The sequence below is a fragment of the Quercus robur genome, chromosome 2 (genome assembly GCF_932294415.1).
Source record: "Quercus robur chromosome 2, dhQueRobu3.1, whole genome shotgun sequence".
In the NCBI taxonomy this organism is placed as follows: Eukaryota; Viridiplantae; Streptophyta; class Magnoliopsida; order Fagales; family Fagaceae; genus Quercus; species Quercus robur.
Genome location: NC_065535.1, coordinates 11355965 through 11373281, shown reverse-complemented (window position 1 = coordinate 11373281; position 17317 = coordinate 11355965). Strand labels below are relative to the sequence as shown.

At 39.3% G+C, this 17317-nt stretch overlaps 1 protein-coding gene and 1 non-coding gene across 2 annotated transcripts in view; both read right to left on the bottom strand.

The window, feature by feature from the left end:
• LOC126712346 (uncharacterized) overlaps window positions 1-12647 on the bottom strand; it is a 12924-nt gene extending 277 nt beyond the window's left edge. Inside the window, exons 1-5 of the mRNA XM_050411644.1 lie at window positions 12109-12647; window positions 11573-12010; window positions 2093-2707; window positions 1679-1806; window positions 1-178 (exon numbers count right to left, since the gene is read on the bottom strand). The exon at window positions 1-178 is cut by the window's left edge and continues 277 nt beyond it. Of these exons, the coding sequence (XP_050267601.1) occupies window positions 175-178; window positions 1679-1806; window positions 2093-2707; window positions 11573-12010; window positions 12109-12552 (1629 nt within the window). The 5' untranslated portion in view covers window positions 12553-12647 and the 3' untranslated portion in view covers window positions 1-174. The remainder of the gene's footprint in view (window positions 179-1678; window positions 1807-2092; window positions 2708-11572; window positions 12011-12108) is intronic.
• A 102-nt stretch (window positions 12648-12749) lies between these two features.
• Window positions 12750-12822, bottom strand: TRNAE-CUC (transfer RNA glutamic acid (anticodon CUC)). The gene has a single exon. It is a non-coding gene; the product is annotated as a tRNA-Glu (tRNA).
• Between the last annotated feature and the right edge of the window lie 4495 nt (window positions 12823-17317).

The window sequence follows — 17317 nt, the reverse complement described above, 5'->3', positions numbered from 1 at the left end:
AACCATGTGCCCTGAATTCACGTGGCAATCAAGGATTAGCTGAGCATACAGGCTCCTTTACTTGGTGGAATATGACAGTATAACAGCAACATCATTGTTCTTCATTGGAATTTGGAATAACAGAAGCACCCCACTGGAAGACCACACTGTCTTGGGCAAAAATCTGGCAATAACTTACCTATTTGACAAAAGAAAAAACAGAATCAGTTCTGGGACAACAAGGTTAAGCATAACTAAAAGAAGGAAAGAAGGGATGCCTGCATGCCCAATGGCAGTTGAAGGAATTCATTGAATTGTTAGCAAAATTTAAGATGAGAACATTATGCTATTAGGTATTTCTGTACAAATTAGAAGAGAAAATAAAAGGCAAAAGTGAGGAGAGTGCGCAAAGATTTTGCATCTAACCCACAAAGAAATACTGATGGGAAAGATTTAGAGAAAATAGGGCCTGAGGAAGAAGAGGTATCAAAACTTTCTTTTGATTACTTTCACTTTCTCTACATAACTAAATAAGGAAAAATAAATCTGCTATTCTTTCCTCTTATTTTCCCTAATTATATCTTATCTTGTAGGAAGGAAACTAAGGTTCCGTTTGTTTTGTTGTAAAATATTTTGTCAAAAAATATTTTCAGCAAAAGACTTGCTTATTTTCCAAAAATACATCTAAAGCAAACCAAACGAAATGGTAGTTTTGATTTTGATGCTTTAAGCTCCATTTGATTGCTTACAGAATTTTTTTCTATAGAAAAATGTTTCAATTTTCCCTCAATTTTCTCTGCACCAGCAGCAGAACGGGCGGTGTTGGGCTGGGTGCAGCGGTGGATTGAGTTAGTTTCACACTAGCATTGGGTGGCTTGCGGTGGGGTTCACAGCAGCTGCGTTCATAGACGATTTGAACGGCTGGGCTGGCAGATGATGGCTGGGTTTGGTAGACAACAGCTAGTATAGGAGGAGACAAGCACAGAAGGTTGGGGTGGTGGGGTGGGGGCAGTCTCTGTTTGTGTGAGAACTGATAATAAATAAGATAGAATTTCATCTTATGACATCCACTCTATGATGATTGCTCTTTATTATCAAACCAAGACATCAATCGGTTTTAGGTCATGATAAATAAAATAGAATTTCAACCTATGACATTCGCTCTATAATGATTACTCTGTATCATCAAGCCAAGACATCAATCGGTTTTAGGTGTAGAAGGGAATTCAAACCCCAGATCTCTTATTCAACAAGAAGAGATTTTGCCAATTGAGCTAATTAGAATCCACAAAAAAACTGAAAATGTTTTATGACTATTAAACATCGGAATACATCAAAACGTGGATTTATTTGCTGTAGCTGAGGTCTATGCTCATCTAGTTTTTTAATTATTCCTCTTAGTCTTATGCTATTATCTTTTTTTTTATAACTAATATTTATTTTTTTGATAGGTAATAAGAGTAATATTATTGATAAAAGATAAAAAAGGAGAATACAAGGTGTTCACGATGATGAACACGGAAAGAAGAACAACCAAAAACATAGAAACAAAGAAACCAAGAGACTATTCTAAAAGAAGAAAGAAGCTCTATAAATGTTTATAAATAATATTAGCAAACCTTATGTTATTATCTATTTCTCTTTTCCTTAGGTGATGTAGCAATTCCATTTACTCAATAATTCAACAATTACCACTCACATAAGATGTATGGAAGATGGGCAAGCAACAGCAGCAACTTTCTGAGCACGCTGTGCTTCGCTCCTATAAAGCTCCTTCATTTCTTTTTTCACACGCCTTGCTTCACGGCGTTCCTCCTTTACAGCAGCCTGCAAGCAGAAAAATCCAACGCCATTATAGTAGAAAGAGTAGAAATTAGAATATACCATCAAAACAATGTAAACCCAGACATGATTTCTTAAAGCAACAGATGCTTGAATAGACAAAGTACTGACTGCAACTTATTTCCTTCTGAAACATGTTTTGTGATGGCAGTTTGCAGACAGGCAAAGGACCGAATTTTATTATATCAGCCAATATTGATAGATAATTCAATGTTTGAGGCACTGTTTATTCAAGAAATCACATAAGATGAAACAAGCAGCAAGGAAATACCTTCCGTTCTTTCTTCTCCTCCTTTGATTCCTGACCATTAGGTTTCCTCTTCTGCTGCTCCACTTTGTTGCTACCCACATCCTTCACTTTTTCTGCAGCAGGTTTTCTACTAGGAGGAAGAAAATCCACCGGAAGCTTCTGTTTTCCTTGAAGGGATATTACATGACTTGTGGCACCCCTGGCATTGGATACAGTTTCAGCCAACTTCTTTTTCCTAGTTATTGGAGCCCCAATCTTAACAGGGTGGTTATCACAATTTGTATACGTGGAAACTATGGTTTCACAATCCCACATTTCTGATTCATCGCTACTTTCTTGTTCAAGAATCATATCTTTGTTTTCATTTTCACTTTCGTTTTCATACTTCTCAGCATATTCCACGATGCGATGAATCACATCAGCAGCAGTCTCTAATAGCTCTTTACTTTTTGGTCCCCCAGTATCACGCAATAAATCTGCAGGAGCCCTATATTTGCCATCAAGCTCCAAGTCATCAATCAAATTGTCACCTAGAGTATGTTTGAGCTTCTCCGCTAGGAACTCATCTTCTTCAGCTACATAAACATAATCATCATCATCTTCATCATCATCAGTACCATATTCTTTCCGTTCAAGCTGGAAAAGATAAAACACTGTGAGAAAAAGAAATCTAATAGGACAAGAGAAAGTCCATCAAACAAAGGAAGATAGTGATTCCACCATATAATTTAAGCTAAAAGGATAAAAAGTTTATTTTTGATAAGTAAAGAGGATACAAAGTTTTCCTTTTATTTACAATAAATATCTGTGGTAAATGCCTCAAGGCTTACCAAAATTCCTTGATACTTTTGGTACGTGATCAAGATAGACACTGGATACAAATTACCCAGTAATAGCAAATTACTTTGCAGACATGTAGACTAAGGGGAAAGGAAAAATCAAAACTGTTCATGAAAAGAAAAATTCAGGTAGTTGGAACACATTGATGATATAACATAAATGAGCTAGTGATATGATAATGCTTCAAATACCCCAGGAAGAAAATTAACTGGGTGATCAAGGTAGACAATGGATACAAAATACCCAGCAATTGAAAATTCCTTTGCAGCCATGTAGAATAACAGAATAAGGGGGGAAATCAAAACTCTTCATGAAAAGAAAAATTAAAGGTCGTTGGTGATGCAGCCACCCTCTATCCTTAGGACTGACAACCAGCCAGCCAACCTTTCTGGCCTCTTAGGACTGCCAGCAGCCCCTTATTTTGACTTCTCATATCTGCCATGTACCCCTCCTCTACCATTAGGACCGACAACCAGCCAGCCAACCTTTCTGACCTATTAGGACTGCCAGCAGCCCCTTATTTTGACTTCTCATATCTGCTATATATCCTCATTAATTACAGCTTTGACTTATGTAACTATTAGCTACTTTATTTCCTAATAGTTAAAGATTATAAATAGGTTAGCTATGCAAGAGTAAAATCTTTTTTTTTGATAAGTAAGAAGAGAATATTATTAATAAAAGAAAAGCAAGAGAAACACAAAGAGTTCACGGTAGTGAACAATGGAAAAAAGAAACAGCAAGACAAAAACAGCCCCTAATCTATTCTAATAGAAGAAATAAAATCCGTAAGGGTAGAACAATCCGAGAAACCCCAACAACGAGACCAATCAAAGAGGGTCCTCTGGTAAAACTCTAATAACTGAACCAAAGTTTTCTCCTCATCCTCAAAGGCCTGCCGATTCCGTTCAGACCAAATAGTCCACATTAAACAGTTTTTGATGTGAATATAATTCAGTTTCAGACCTGGACAGAAACTTGTTTCTCCAGTTTCTCTGTAATTCCAGCTTTAATTCTTAATTTTAATGCAATTCTAGTTCAAGTTCTCAATCAATTGATCTTGATTTCCATCATTTGGTATCAGAGCACAGATCTGGTCCTCTTTTTTCCCTACCACTTTGATCATTTGAGCCCTAGATTTCCTTGTGTTTCTTTTTTTCTCCCTTCATTCAAGATCCTAGAATTTAGATCTAGGTTCCTTGTGACAATCAAATCTGTGGCTGTTGCAAATATCACAGATTTGATCACTTGTGTTGTTACTTCTATTTACAATTTTTTTCAAAGATTGTGAAGCTTCTAATGGCTCAAGGAAGGAGAGGAAGGAGAGGCGGAATAAGGGGGAATCAAATGAATGTTGGGGAAGGAGTTGAAGCCAACCCTCCAGTGGGGAGGAATGTTGGACGGAATCAAAACATAGAGAGAGAAGACATGATTGCTGAATTAAGGAGACAAGTTGTGGCACTTACGGAGGTGGTGCAGCATATGCAGCCTCCTCATGAGACTACCGATGAGTCCGATGACTCTCATTCTCATTTTGAGAACCCTTTTGGAGCTCCTCCAAGGGGTAGGCCTTGTGTGGAAAGAAATGAGCCAAGGCTTGACTACAACTTCAAGGTTGAAATTCCAGAATTTCAAGGGAGTCTCAAACCGGAAGACTTTGTAGATTGGCTTAACACCGTTGAAAGGGTGCTTGATTATTATGAAGTTATAGATGAAAAGAAAGTGAAGCTAGTCACTAATCGCCTTAAAGGGAGAGCTTCCGCTTGGTGGGAACAATTGCAAATTTCTCGCCAAAGAAGTGGTAAAGTCAAGATCAAGAGTTGGGAGAAGATGAAGAAAAAGCTCCGTGAGCAATTTCTTCCTTTCAACTACACCCAATCACTCTACAAAGACCTACACAACCTTAAGCAAGAGGGAAGTGTAGAGGAGTATACGGAGGCGTTTCACCAACTTGTAGTAAGGGTAGATTTGAATGAAAGTGAAGAACAAATGGTTGCAAGGTACTTGAGTGGATTGAAGCCATCCATCCAAGATGTCCTTAGTTTTCAATCATTGTGGAACGTGTTGGAAGCCTACAACCAGGCTTTACTGGTAGAGAAGCAACAAACTAGGCCAGCTTTAAGGTCTGGACAGTGGGGTTCCAGGTCTGGGCAGGGGATTTCTAGCCGATATAAGGTTGGGAATTCAGGTACAAATGGGAGAGGAGAAACTTCTGGGGTTGAACAGAAACCAGCAGGTTCTAAATCTGCTATTACAGCCCCAAAACAGTCCCAAACAGCCACTGTTGGCGGGGGTAGACAGCAACAGGTGGGTACTTTCAAATGTTTCAAGTGTGGAGAGCCGGGGCATCGATCTTCGGATTGTAGGAAGAAGGCTCTTATGTTGGATGAAGTAAAAGAGCTTGAACATGAAGATGGAGAACCCATCTTTGATCAACCTTCAAATGAGGTTGGTGGTGATTTTGAAGAAGAAGAGGGCTTGACACTTGTGATGAGAAAGACTCTTCTTGCTCCTAAATTCAATTCCGAAGAAGATTGGTTGAGAACCAATATTTTTTATACAACTTGCAGCATTGGAGGAAGAGTATGTAATATGATCATCGATGGGGGAAGTTGTGAAAATGTGGTCTCTCAGGAGGTGGTTGATAAGTTGAGGCTTGCCACTCAAGATCACCCACATCCCTACAAACTTTCTTGGTTCAAGAAGGGTAATGAGGTGAAAGTAACGAAGCGTTGCTTGGTGCCATTTTCTATCCTGAAGAAATATTTTGACGAAGTTTGGTGTGATGTAGTACCAATGGATGCATGCCATATCCTTCTTGGAAGACCTTGGCAATATGATCGCCAAATGATGCATGATGGGAAGAAGAACACCTATACCTTAAGCAAAGACAATCAGCAATTTACTTTGCTGCCAATGAAGGAAAATGTGACTTCTAAATCCTCTACAACCTCTTTACTCGCTTCTAAAAGCTTCATTCAAGAAAGTCAAGATAGTGGCTACATTTTCGCATTAATTCCAGTCAACACAGTGGCTGGAACTGATGTTCCTAGTGCTGTCACTGAGTTATTACAGCAATATGGTGATGTTTTTCCCCATGAGTTACCTCCTAACTTGCCTCCTATGCGAAACATTCAACATGCCATTGATTTGGTACTGGGTGCACCCCTTCCAAACAAGGCAGCATATCGTATGGCTCCAAAGGAGAAGGAAGAATTGCAAAAACAGGTTCAAGAGCTTCTTGATAGAGGCTACATTCGGGCTAGTATTAGCCCTTGTGCGGTACCCACTCTCTTGACTCCTAAGAATGGCACACATCATGGATTATTTGAATGGCATGTTATGCCATTTGGTTTGACAAATGCACCTAGCACTTTCATGAGGGTGATGACACAAATGTTGCAACCACTATTGGGGGTTTGTGTTGTGGTATATTTTGATGATATTTTGGTGTATAGCCGCTGTTGGAGGATTACTTGGTGCATTTACAGCTTGTGCTTGACATTTTGAGGAGAGAAAAGTTTTATGGTAACATGAAAAAGTGTAGCTTTGGGATGGATCAAGTGGTGTTCTTGGGGTATGTTGTGTCTTCCAAAGGAGTGTTCATGGATGAAAACAAGGTTAAGGCAATTGTTGATTGGCCTACACCTTCTAGTGTGCATGAGGTGAGGAGTTTCCATGGTCTTGCTACCTTTTATAGAAGGTTTATTAGCAATTTTAGCACCATTGCAGCACCTCTCACCAATTGTCTCAAACAAAAGTCCTTTGTTTGGACTGATGAAGCCCAAGAAAGCTTCCAACTTTTGAAGAGGAAGTTAACCGAAGCTCCTATCCTTGCCTTGCCCAATTTTGACTAGATATTTGAGCTTAATTGTGATGCATCATGAGTGGGAATTGGGGGTGTCCTTAGCCAAGAAGGGCAGCCCATAGCATTCTTTAGTGAGAAGTTGAATGAAGCAAAACTTAGGTATTCTACCTATGACAAGAAATTCTATGCTATTGTTCAAGCCATCAAGCATTGGAGTTACTATTTGGCCTACAAGGAGTTTATTCTACACACCGATCATGAGGCTTTAAATATCTCAATAGCCAATCTAATGTGAACAAGAGACATGCTAAGTGGGTAAGCTTTTTGCAGCAATTCACTTTCTTATTGAAACATCAGTCAGGAATTCTCAACAAAATGGCTGATGGGTTGAGTAGGAGGACTAATTTCTTGGTGGAAATGCAAGCTAAGGTTGCTGGTTTTGAAGTTTTCAAGGAGAATTACCAAGATGACCCACATTTTGGTGATTTATACCAACAATTGCAGCAGAGACAGCAACCTACCAAGTCTGACTTTTGGTTGAAGGATGGATTTCTTTTCAAAGGACTGAAATTATGTGTGCCTAAATGTTCTCTAAGGGAGTTGATGATTGTTGAACAACATAATTTGGGGCATTTTGGCAAATCAAAGACCCTAGAATTCCTTAAACAAGACTACTTTTGGCCGGGAATGACTAAAGATGTTGAGCGGCATGTTCAAAGGTGCCAAGTTTGTCAAAAAGGAAAGGGTACAACCACTAATGCAGGTCTGTATTTACCCCTTCCAGTGCCTAATAAACCATGGGAATATATTAGTATGGATTTTGTTCATGGCTCCTATTCCAAGTTGGGAGCAAGGAAAGTAGGTCCATGCAAAGTATTGACTAAAATCAATGACAATGCCTACACAGTCCAACTACCCCCTCACTTAAACATCTCTAATGCCTTCAATGTGAAGCATTTGAAGCCTTATTTTCCAACTGAAACTTGAGGGCAAGTTTCCTTTATGGAGGGGAGTATGATGCAGCCACCCTCTATCCTTAGGACTGACAACCAGCCAGCCAACCTTTCTGGCCTCTTAGGACTGCCAGCAGCCCCTTATTTTGACTTCTCATATCTGCCATGTACCCCTCCTCTACCATTAGGACTGACAACCAGCCAGCCAACCTTTCTGACCTCTTAGGACTGCCAGCAGCCCATTATTTTGACTTCTCATATCTGCTATGTATCCTCATTAATTACAGCTTTGACTTATGTAACTATTAGCTACTTTATTTCCTAATAGTTAAAGATTATAAATAGGCTAGCTATGTAAGAGTAAAATTAGTTTTTGATGTGAATATAAATCAATTTCAGACCTGGACAGAAACTTGTTTCTCCAGTTTCTCTGTAATTCCAGCTTTAATTCTTAATTTTAATGCAATTCTAGTTCAAGTTCTCAATCAATTGATCTTGATTTCCATCAGTTGGAACCCATGTATGAAATAACATAAATGAGCTAGTGATATGATAAAGCTTCAAATCCCCTAGGAAGCAAATTATCTGCATGGATGTCATCTAACTCACATAATAATCAAGGTGTAAACACACTTAAAGGGAGTGCATGATTTCTAACACCAACGAATTGGGCTCAGCTCCCAAACTATATGTGAACTGCCTCAAATGACTCAGCATCAGCTCATCCACCTTCCTCAACTCCTCTCAACACACACACAGACAAACTGTTATATATCTATCTAAGATGACCTGCAAATATACTTGTCAATTTTTTTAGCACCTTCTTCCTTATAGATTAAAGCTAAACCTTAAACAGAGTTTTTTTTTTTTTGGAATCGATTGCTTCTTTTCTTGTTTTCTATTGAAGAACTATTAGGCACAAGACGTTAGTATTTGAAATTATGCAATGAATTAGCACACACCCAAAAGCCTTTGAACGTACAATATGACTAGTTGCAGTCCCATCAATATTATCAGCAAAGTCACATAATGTATGCGCACCACCTCAGACAATCAGAATCAGGAATCACTATGTTATTAAATGCTTTACAATCTAAGGCTAAAGAAAATTTAAACTTTCAAGTTGTTGATGAGAAGAATTATGTAGAAAAGCCAAAAAGAAGTTCCAAACATAGATTTATAAAAATGTGCTTACAGAGAAATTTAGAAAACAAACAATTTTATAAATCAGAGGAAAGAATAGGAATTAAAACAACATAGCACATTGGAATGCATCCAGAAATAAAGTGATCCAACTGGCATTTAGTGAATTGAGCCTAGAAACTATCTTTTAGGGTTGGGAAACTTAAATAGTTAATTTTGATACTGTTTTTTTCCTGGGGCTACATGGAAGGGCTTCTTAATTGTACCATGTGATACGTAAAGTCCATTATCAGAGAAGACGTCACAATTGGAATGCCATTGGGTCGAGCAATGGATCAAATGATTAGAGCGGTTTGTGATATGTGTTATGCTATCTTATTGTACCATCTTCTTCAGTTTTTCCTTTTATTCAATATACATATTGGACCATCTTGTTTTAGTAACATGAAATCACGTGTGGGTCTAACAAATTTTTTTTTAGAAACTGACACAGCATCAGCTTCGCCCTTGAACATGTTATGTCCCAAATAAGCTCTAGAATTTTCAAAATTCCTCAACTTCCGCTGGTTGCCAGTATTGAAAAGTTTCTTCCCATCAAGTCCACCGCCATCCATTTGGCCACCAGCAGCAGCTCCACTGGAAATCCTCCCTTCCACCCCAACAGTGTTAGAACCTGCTAGGAAACTATCTAATGCTCTTGAAAACAAGTTCCACCCAGCCCGGTTAGAACTCGCAGGTACCATAACACAACCACGTCGAGCTCCACCAAAAAACACAGCTATATCCACAAAAATACCAGCCTTATTCGACCTTCACCAGAACTCGAAAAACTTATTGTTCTCTCTAAAATGTTTGTACAACAAATCCTTTCCTGGTACCCAATCATGTATATCAACAAAGCAAGAGAGGACCCATTTCATTCCCTTGCGACTCAGCCTAACGGAACTTTTAAAATTCCAACGACTTTCATGTATAGCATAAGAATCAGCCCTCCCGCCATCAAAAGAGAATGAAAAAGATTTAGAATCAATACAAAAGGAACCTATACTACCCCCTCTAACCTGAGGAGAAAGTTTAGGAACAGAGATAGGGAGAGGCACATTGTTTGGAAGAGGTGTGAGTGAAATGTTATTGGTATTGGTTGGTGTAGGCAGAGGAGGTGGATGCAATGGCAGGACAGAGGAAGGTGGGGTAGACAGTGCAGAATTTAAAGGTGGACAAAAAGGGTGGTATGGCAAAAAGCTAAAAGGTGGTGGGAATGGTAATGGAAAGAAACCTGGGAATTGAGGGGGTGACAGGTTGAGAGGCTGTGGTACAGGGGGAAGTAGAGGAGGGATAGGTGTAGGCTGAGTGGTAGGGATGGAAGGGGGGGGGGGGGGGGGGAAGAAGGGTAGTGAGGGGCATGCTGATTTGGTAACCTGATCCACAAAGATAGAACAGTATCAACTATCATGCCAAGAAAGAAAATACCACTTTCACTTTCACTTTCAATCCACCACCATACCCACTAGTCTTACCCATGGTTGGGAGAGTTTTTCCAACCATGTGTCCTTAGTAATGGGGGATGGCTCTCGTATACTTTTTTGGCATGATAAGTGGGTTGGAGATAACACGCTTAATAGGCTTTATCCTCAGTTGTGTGTGTGTTCTAATCACAAGGAAGCTTGCATTTCTGATGTTTTATGCTACCAAGAGGGTGGTATCGACAGAATCTGGAATTTGAGATTTCATAAGAATTTTCATGAAAGGGAATTAGGGGCTGCCTTATCTTTCCTTGAGTTCATTCAATCTCGAATCCCTAGGGGTGGTGGGAATGACACTTCTCATTGGTGTCTCAAAGGGAATGGCATGTTTGATACCCGAACCTATTACAATATCATTAGGGGTGCAGCAGCTTCCAATTTTCTGTGAAAGGGTGTTTGGAAAGCTAAGATCCCTAAGAGGGTGGCTTTTTTTGTGTGGACAGCGGTTCATAGGCAGATCCTTACTTTGGATAATCTTATGCTTAGGGGGCGCATTTTGGTGAATAGGTGTTGTATGTGCCATCGGAATGAGGAAACTGTGGATCATCTTCTCCTCCATTGTCCGGTAGCTCACTCTCTGTGGGTTTATATGCTTAAGATCTTTGGGATTCATTGGGTCATGCCAAGCTCTGTGGAAAGCTTGGTGTATTGTTGGAGTTTTTGGCTGGGAAAATTTAATTCAGACATTTGGAATATGGTTCCCAGCTGTTTGATGTGGATTGTTTGGACGGAAAGAAATCGGTGCTCTTTTGAGGACACCGAGAAATCCTTGGTTCAATTACAAGCTCTTTGCCAGAAGACTTTATTTGATTGGTCTAGGTGTTGGGGCTTCTCAGAATGCTCCACTATCTTAGAGTTTATTTCTTCTCTTAGTATTGCTCTTTAAGTTTTTTCCTGTTCGTTGTTTGCTGTTTGTTTTGTTTATTGCTTTTCCTTGTGTTCACTATCATGAACACCTTGTATTGGCTTCATCTGATTTTCAGTTTGTTTTAATAATATTCTTATTACCTATCAAAAAAAGTATGTCATATGTATTATGCGCACTACTATTTATCTCTTCTTTGGCAAACTTAGTTTTAGACTTAGCTTACACTGATCATTCATCCTCAAGTCTAATATAACAATTGAGAAATTAAACATTTTAACGCGGCCCAAATATGCAATCATCTAGAAAAATAAAGAACAAAACAAGAAAAAGTAAAAATTACAATGAAAAACAGGAAAAGAAACTCACTAGATCAAATTGCTCATCCAAAAGACGAGGGGCACGTGGCTTGTCGCCAACAATTTCATCTCCTTCTTTCACCAGCTGATTTCCAACTCCATTCTGAAACACAAGGCTATCCACAACTTCTTGTTGGCCTGAAGCACCGGCTTTATCAACCTCATTTTTGGGTTTTTCCTCAATTTCCTCGACTATATTCAATCTATTATCCAACTCTTCCTCTTTTTCTTCTTCAGCAAGGTTTGCCTGAACAACAAAATCCTCTTCCAAGTCCTCATCATCGGAAGCAAACCGCGACAAATCGCTATCATCAAGTAATGCAGCAACATCCGGATCAACAGCTTTCTGAAGCCTCACACCAACGGTCTTAGACGCAACACTAAAAATCGATTTCTCATTGGAATCACCATCCCCTCCAGAAATTCGTACTCTCGAAGCATCATATGCCTAAACAAAACAACAACACACATTCACATCAAGCTTATTCCAAAAAAAATTTCTCAGCATCCAAACAGAGTAGAAAGAAAAATAAAACCTAATCCGACCTTGACGTCACGAGGAAGCTCCTCAAGCTTCGCCTTAGGATTCTGATAATACGCGGAGCCACCACCAGTGTTCTTAATCTCCCGCAAGTGCTTCAGATAATTGTAACCGTCATCCGGAAACCCTAGCTCCAAAATCTCCTTCCTCACGTTCTCCGGCAACGGTCTTCTCGACGGCCCCGCCGCCGGAGTCCCGAAAACCCGATCATCGGCCTCGTTATCATTGTTGTCCTCCGGCGCATCCGCGAATATCGAATCGGAATCGCCTTCGCCTTCGTCTTCGTACTCGCCGGAGCCGGCAAAGATGGAGACGGGGTTATTGTCGATGCGGACGAAGACTCGGTCATTACCAGGTGAGTCGTCGTATATGGGATCGGATGAGTCGCGGGCGATTAATTGGAACGTTGCGGATTTCTTTTTGTCGATGAATTTCTTTTTCCTGCCCATTTTTTTTTTAAGTGAAATTTGGTAAATTGAAAGCAGCTGGGTGAGATTGATTGAAGCTGCGAAAAGTTGAGAATGAATTGAATAAACCCTAGCTGCTGGTCTGTCTAAAGAGTATATTAAAATGACTGTCGTTTTCTTAAAAATAAATAAATAAAAATTGTCGTTTTGTTAAAAAGATAAAGAAATAAAAAAAAAGTTTCCGTTGCCGGGACTTGAACCCGGGTCTCTCGGGTGAGAGCCGAGTATCCTAACCAACTAGACTACAACGGAGTGTTGAAAGCTAAATATAAAAACATGATATATATATACGTAGTCGGTCTGAACTCAGATACGCTTCCAGGCGTAAACTTTACTTTATTTCTAAGCTAGTTGACCTTGTAATAAATTTTACACAATACTTATATGATAACTAACTATTAGAATCAAAATCATCTATCCCATTCCATGCTCCACAAATCAAAATATGCCACTTGTCCATTAATTCCTAATTTTTTGTTATTTTATTTGACTTACCTAAAATAAATTTTAAAAAGAAAAAAGAAAAAAAATCCAACGCATTTGCAACCCCACCCTTCACCACCAATCTCAGCCCAATGCCACTGACATGAGTTTGTCAGCATCATCAACTCCAGTCACAACCACCAATTTGAGGTAGATCTGAAGTTGATTTGGACGCCCATGACCATTGTGGGGGCCTTTTTTGTGTATGGTGTGTTGGGCTGGGCTGTCTCCTGCGGTGATAGGCCCGAATATTTCTAAGTAAGGAAGTTGGGGCCGGTCCAATTGTAACTCAACTTGGGCCAGTTTGTACACAAACTTATGCCTTGTCTGCCAGGAGTAAACTTACGGCAAGCAGAACTGTTGCAGACGAGTTACGGCAAGCAGATATAATAATAATAACCAAAATAGAGTATTCTGATTATTTAAATAAATGACTATGTAATCCCTACTTATAAAACATGATTACAGTCATGATAATGTCAATCACAGAGAAAGTGAAGAAAATAATACGAACTAATCAAATGGGCCTAAATCAAGTTTTAAGTTTAGTCTGCCGAAGCAAAGCCAAAGAGGGGAGAACACCTCTTCTCAATGCAAATAATCTCCCAGGAAAGGATCTTGCTATGGGGATTAATGGTTTTGAGGGAGTCGGACCTGAATGGTTATTGCCCAAAAAAGAGAGTCATTGTTTACGTTTTGGAAGAGAGCAAGATTTGAAGGGGGAGAGAGGGAAACCGATCTACCGGTGCATGCCCACTGTATTACCTCTCATTCTTTCTTAATTTTCTCTCTTTTCTTCTCTGTTTTTTTTCTTATCTTTTTTTTTTTCCTCTTCTTTTTACTCTGTTTTTCTTTCTACTTCGTAAATGCTCTGTTTTTCGATCCTTTTTTTCAGGGCACGGCAATGGCCTTTTTATAGTGCCTGCCGTGACCAATGTTTTACCACTTTGCCCCTTAACCGCCTTTGTTTGGTCTGGGCGTGCTTACCGACCACCAAGTCTGTGCGACATTCACCTTTGCCAGACAAAGGCAGGTTTGTTTCGTTCCTCAGTCTACCGTAACACTTCCTTCCTGCCACGGTATAAATGCTTTCTCTCTTTACTCTCAAGGCATGCACCCAACGGCTCCCCCTTAAACTTGCTTCTTTTGGGTGGTTTGCCATCCCAGCAGGACGTACCTCCCAAAAGGGTTTGGGCAGGAGCCGTAAAATAGATCTTTCCCCTCTCCCCACCACCAAACCATACCCCCTTTATCTCTTACCTCTGGCCTATGGCCCCACCACGTCCTATATTGGCTGGGTACAGGCTGGTGGTGCCTGGGCCTTGTGCGTGCTTTCCTTTCAGATATGTCCAAGAGTCTACCTGCTGCTCATGCGTCTGCCGTGATCTGGAGGCTCTCCATCCGTGTTTTCTGACATTTTATGTGGGTTTTTCTTTGGTTTCCCACTCTATTCAAGAGCTGGGCTTTGTTTGATGATGGGCCTTACATTTCTTTAGTTCACTCTTGATTTTCTTTATTTCTTGCAACGTTGGACTGTTATATTTGCCATAATAACTTAATCCTGCTGGATCTCTTTTGGGCCAGCCGTTTATCCCTTTTCTCAGTGGCCTGTCATGAGCATTGTTTTGCTTTTACTTATGGGCTCCTATGTCCCTTTGGGCATCCACGACCCGATTGCTTTCTTTGGGCTTCCTCGGCCCGTTTGCTAATTCCACACTCCCATGAGCTTTTTACTAACTTCATTGGGCTTCCTCGGCCCAATAACCTTATTCTTATCTTTGGGATTCATGGGCTTGTCATAAACCCCTTACTCTCTTAGTTTGCATTGCCTTGGGTTTGCGGTGGCTCTTTCTCACTTTCCTACCTCATACACTGCCCATGGGATGCTATTTCTTTCTTTTCTAGCTTCTTTGAGCCCGCTTGCCTCTTCAAGGCCCGTTTATTTATTTGTTGGGCCTGTGATCCATTATTCCTGCCGCTTAGGCCTAATGGGTTTTTGCTATCTATTTTGTCAATTCTTTGTAGCCCTCATTATTGGGCTTTCTTTTTGTCTGCCTGGGCTTCCACAAATGGCCCTCAACAACCACCATCGTCATACGGTGACACCACTAGCAAGGAACCACCACCATGGTTTTTTATTCTGCGCTCCCACCACTCAACTCCTCCAAAATTAAAAAGGTTTCCAGATAATATATTTCTTAAGAAAGATTAAAATATAGTTGTAAATTTCAACTATTTAAATGAAAATTAAGAAGAATAAGGGGTCTAGGACTACCACGACGATGTTCTATTTAACGAATCAAAACCTTTTTAAAGTTGGGTTCAGGTTGTGCTCCTCGGGGACGTTAATGGCAAGAAAACATGGAGTAGATAGAGGCAGTGGCTTTGGTCTAGGAATAATGAAAAGTCAGCAGTGATGTTGTGTTAGTTTATTTTTTATTAAAAAAATTATTTTAAGTAAGTCAAATAAAATAGCATAAAATTAGGAATCAGTGGACAAGTGGCATAAATTGATTTGTGGAGCATAGAATGAGATAGAAAAAGTGAGATAGAAGATTTGGACTCTAACTATTATGGTTTAACCTAACAGCCTAGATTCATGACATATTAGGGATATGGTTAGAGACTACATTGGATCATAGGCTAATTGTAAACTAACCATAAGACTTTGTACAAGTTATAATATGTATTACATGCACTACAAAAATACAAGTTGTATAAAGTCATATAAGTATATTGAATATAAATTGATATTTTTTATACCCCTCAAACTCAAAGTGCCCATGTAAGCTTAAAGACAACTTGAGTTTGAAATGCAAAATGTGGAATGTAATGTGTAAAATAGATGTTGATGACACTTTGTGGTATTGACCGGTGACAATCAATTGGAGGATGGTTATTATGGTCAACTAATGGTTGTACCAGTGACCATAATGATGAAATCAGCAAATGAAAGCGTTGTGGGTGGTTGAATGATAGTGACACCCATAATCGGAATAATGACATTGGTTGTGATTGTTCAACAATTGGTTCAAGGGTTTCATATACCCTTGTGAGGATTGTCTTTGATACCATATTATAATTTTTATGTGATTAAGAATGTGAGAGTGAAATTGAGACCTAAAATAAATATTAGCGTGATTCAACTCGATAGCTTATATATACAATATCAAGCCTTAACAAACTTCACATTTACTATAAGTTATATAAGTAAATTGAATCTAAGCCGATGAGTTGTTGTGCAAAGAGACAAACAAAAAGGGGGTTTTGGGGGGGGGGGGGGGACTTTTTGTTTATAATTGCAATCCCCGAGCTTGGGCTTCTCAAACCTTAGAAAAAAAAAACTTCCAAATCATCAGGCCAATGGTCCTTTTCGATCTTGTGAAAGACATCATATTAGGTGTAAAGTACTCTACAATCGGCCCCTAATCGGATGGGTACCCAGTCCCATCCACCTTGACCACTTGGTCATCTCTCAGATTGATCCATCCTATCTTACATAAACATTTATTATTTCTCACCTACCTTCAATCACATTTATTGCGATTAATATTGTCATCTACTTTCAGCCAAGACATATCTTCTTGAAAGTGTCCCATCGGTTAAGCAAAGGAACTCATTCCAATAAAAAAAATTCTCACTTAATTAAAATTGCTAAATTAATAGTTAGTTTCTGTTTGAAAAAATTTTTGACTCAGTAATTTTAAATAGGTGAGAGTCTTTTAATGAAATGGTAAACAAGTGTAATGCAAAATTAGAGGATGCCACGCTGACTCCAGGTGTACAGAAGATTTTCGTTTTCCACATAGGAAGTTACATCACGTGATGTCACGTATCAAAGCTCCTGTGTGCGCATGGATAAATAGCTGTTCCCATTTCATAATTCACTCATTCGGCGAATTTGGTGCGAATGCGATTTTGAAAAAGTAAAAGGCGGTTTGGTTAAGTACGAGAAATTATAGAGTGCTCTGGTGGACCATATCATTTGTCCACCATTCCACTAAAAAACTTCCACTTGTTTAAAATTGCTGAGCCAGTAATTAATTTATGTTTAAAAAAAATTTCTAACTAACAATTTTAAACAAGTGGAAGTTTTTTAGTGGAATGGTGGACCACATCACTTGTCAACTATGTGGATCTTATAATTTCTCGTTAAGTACATATATTTGAATCAGTCACTTGCTTCCAATTTTCACTATTAAATACTGTGATATTCACATTCTAACTCCGAAGTTCAAACCGAAACAGATTAATGGTTGATTAG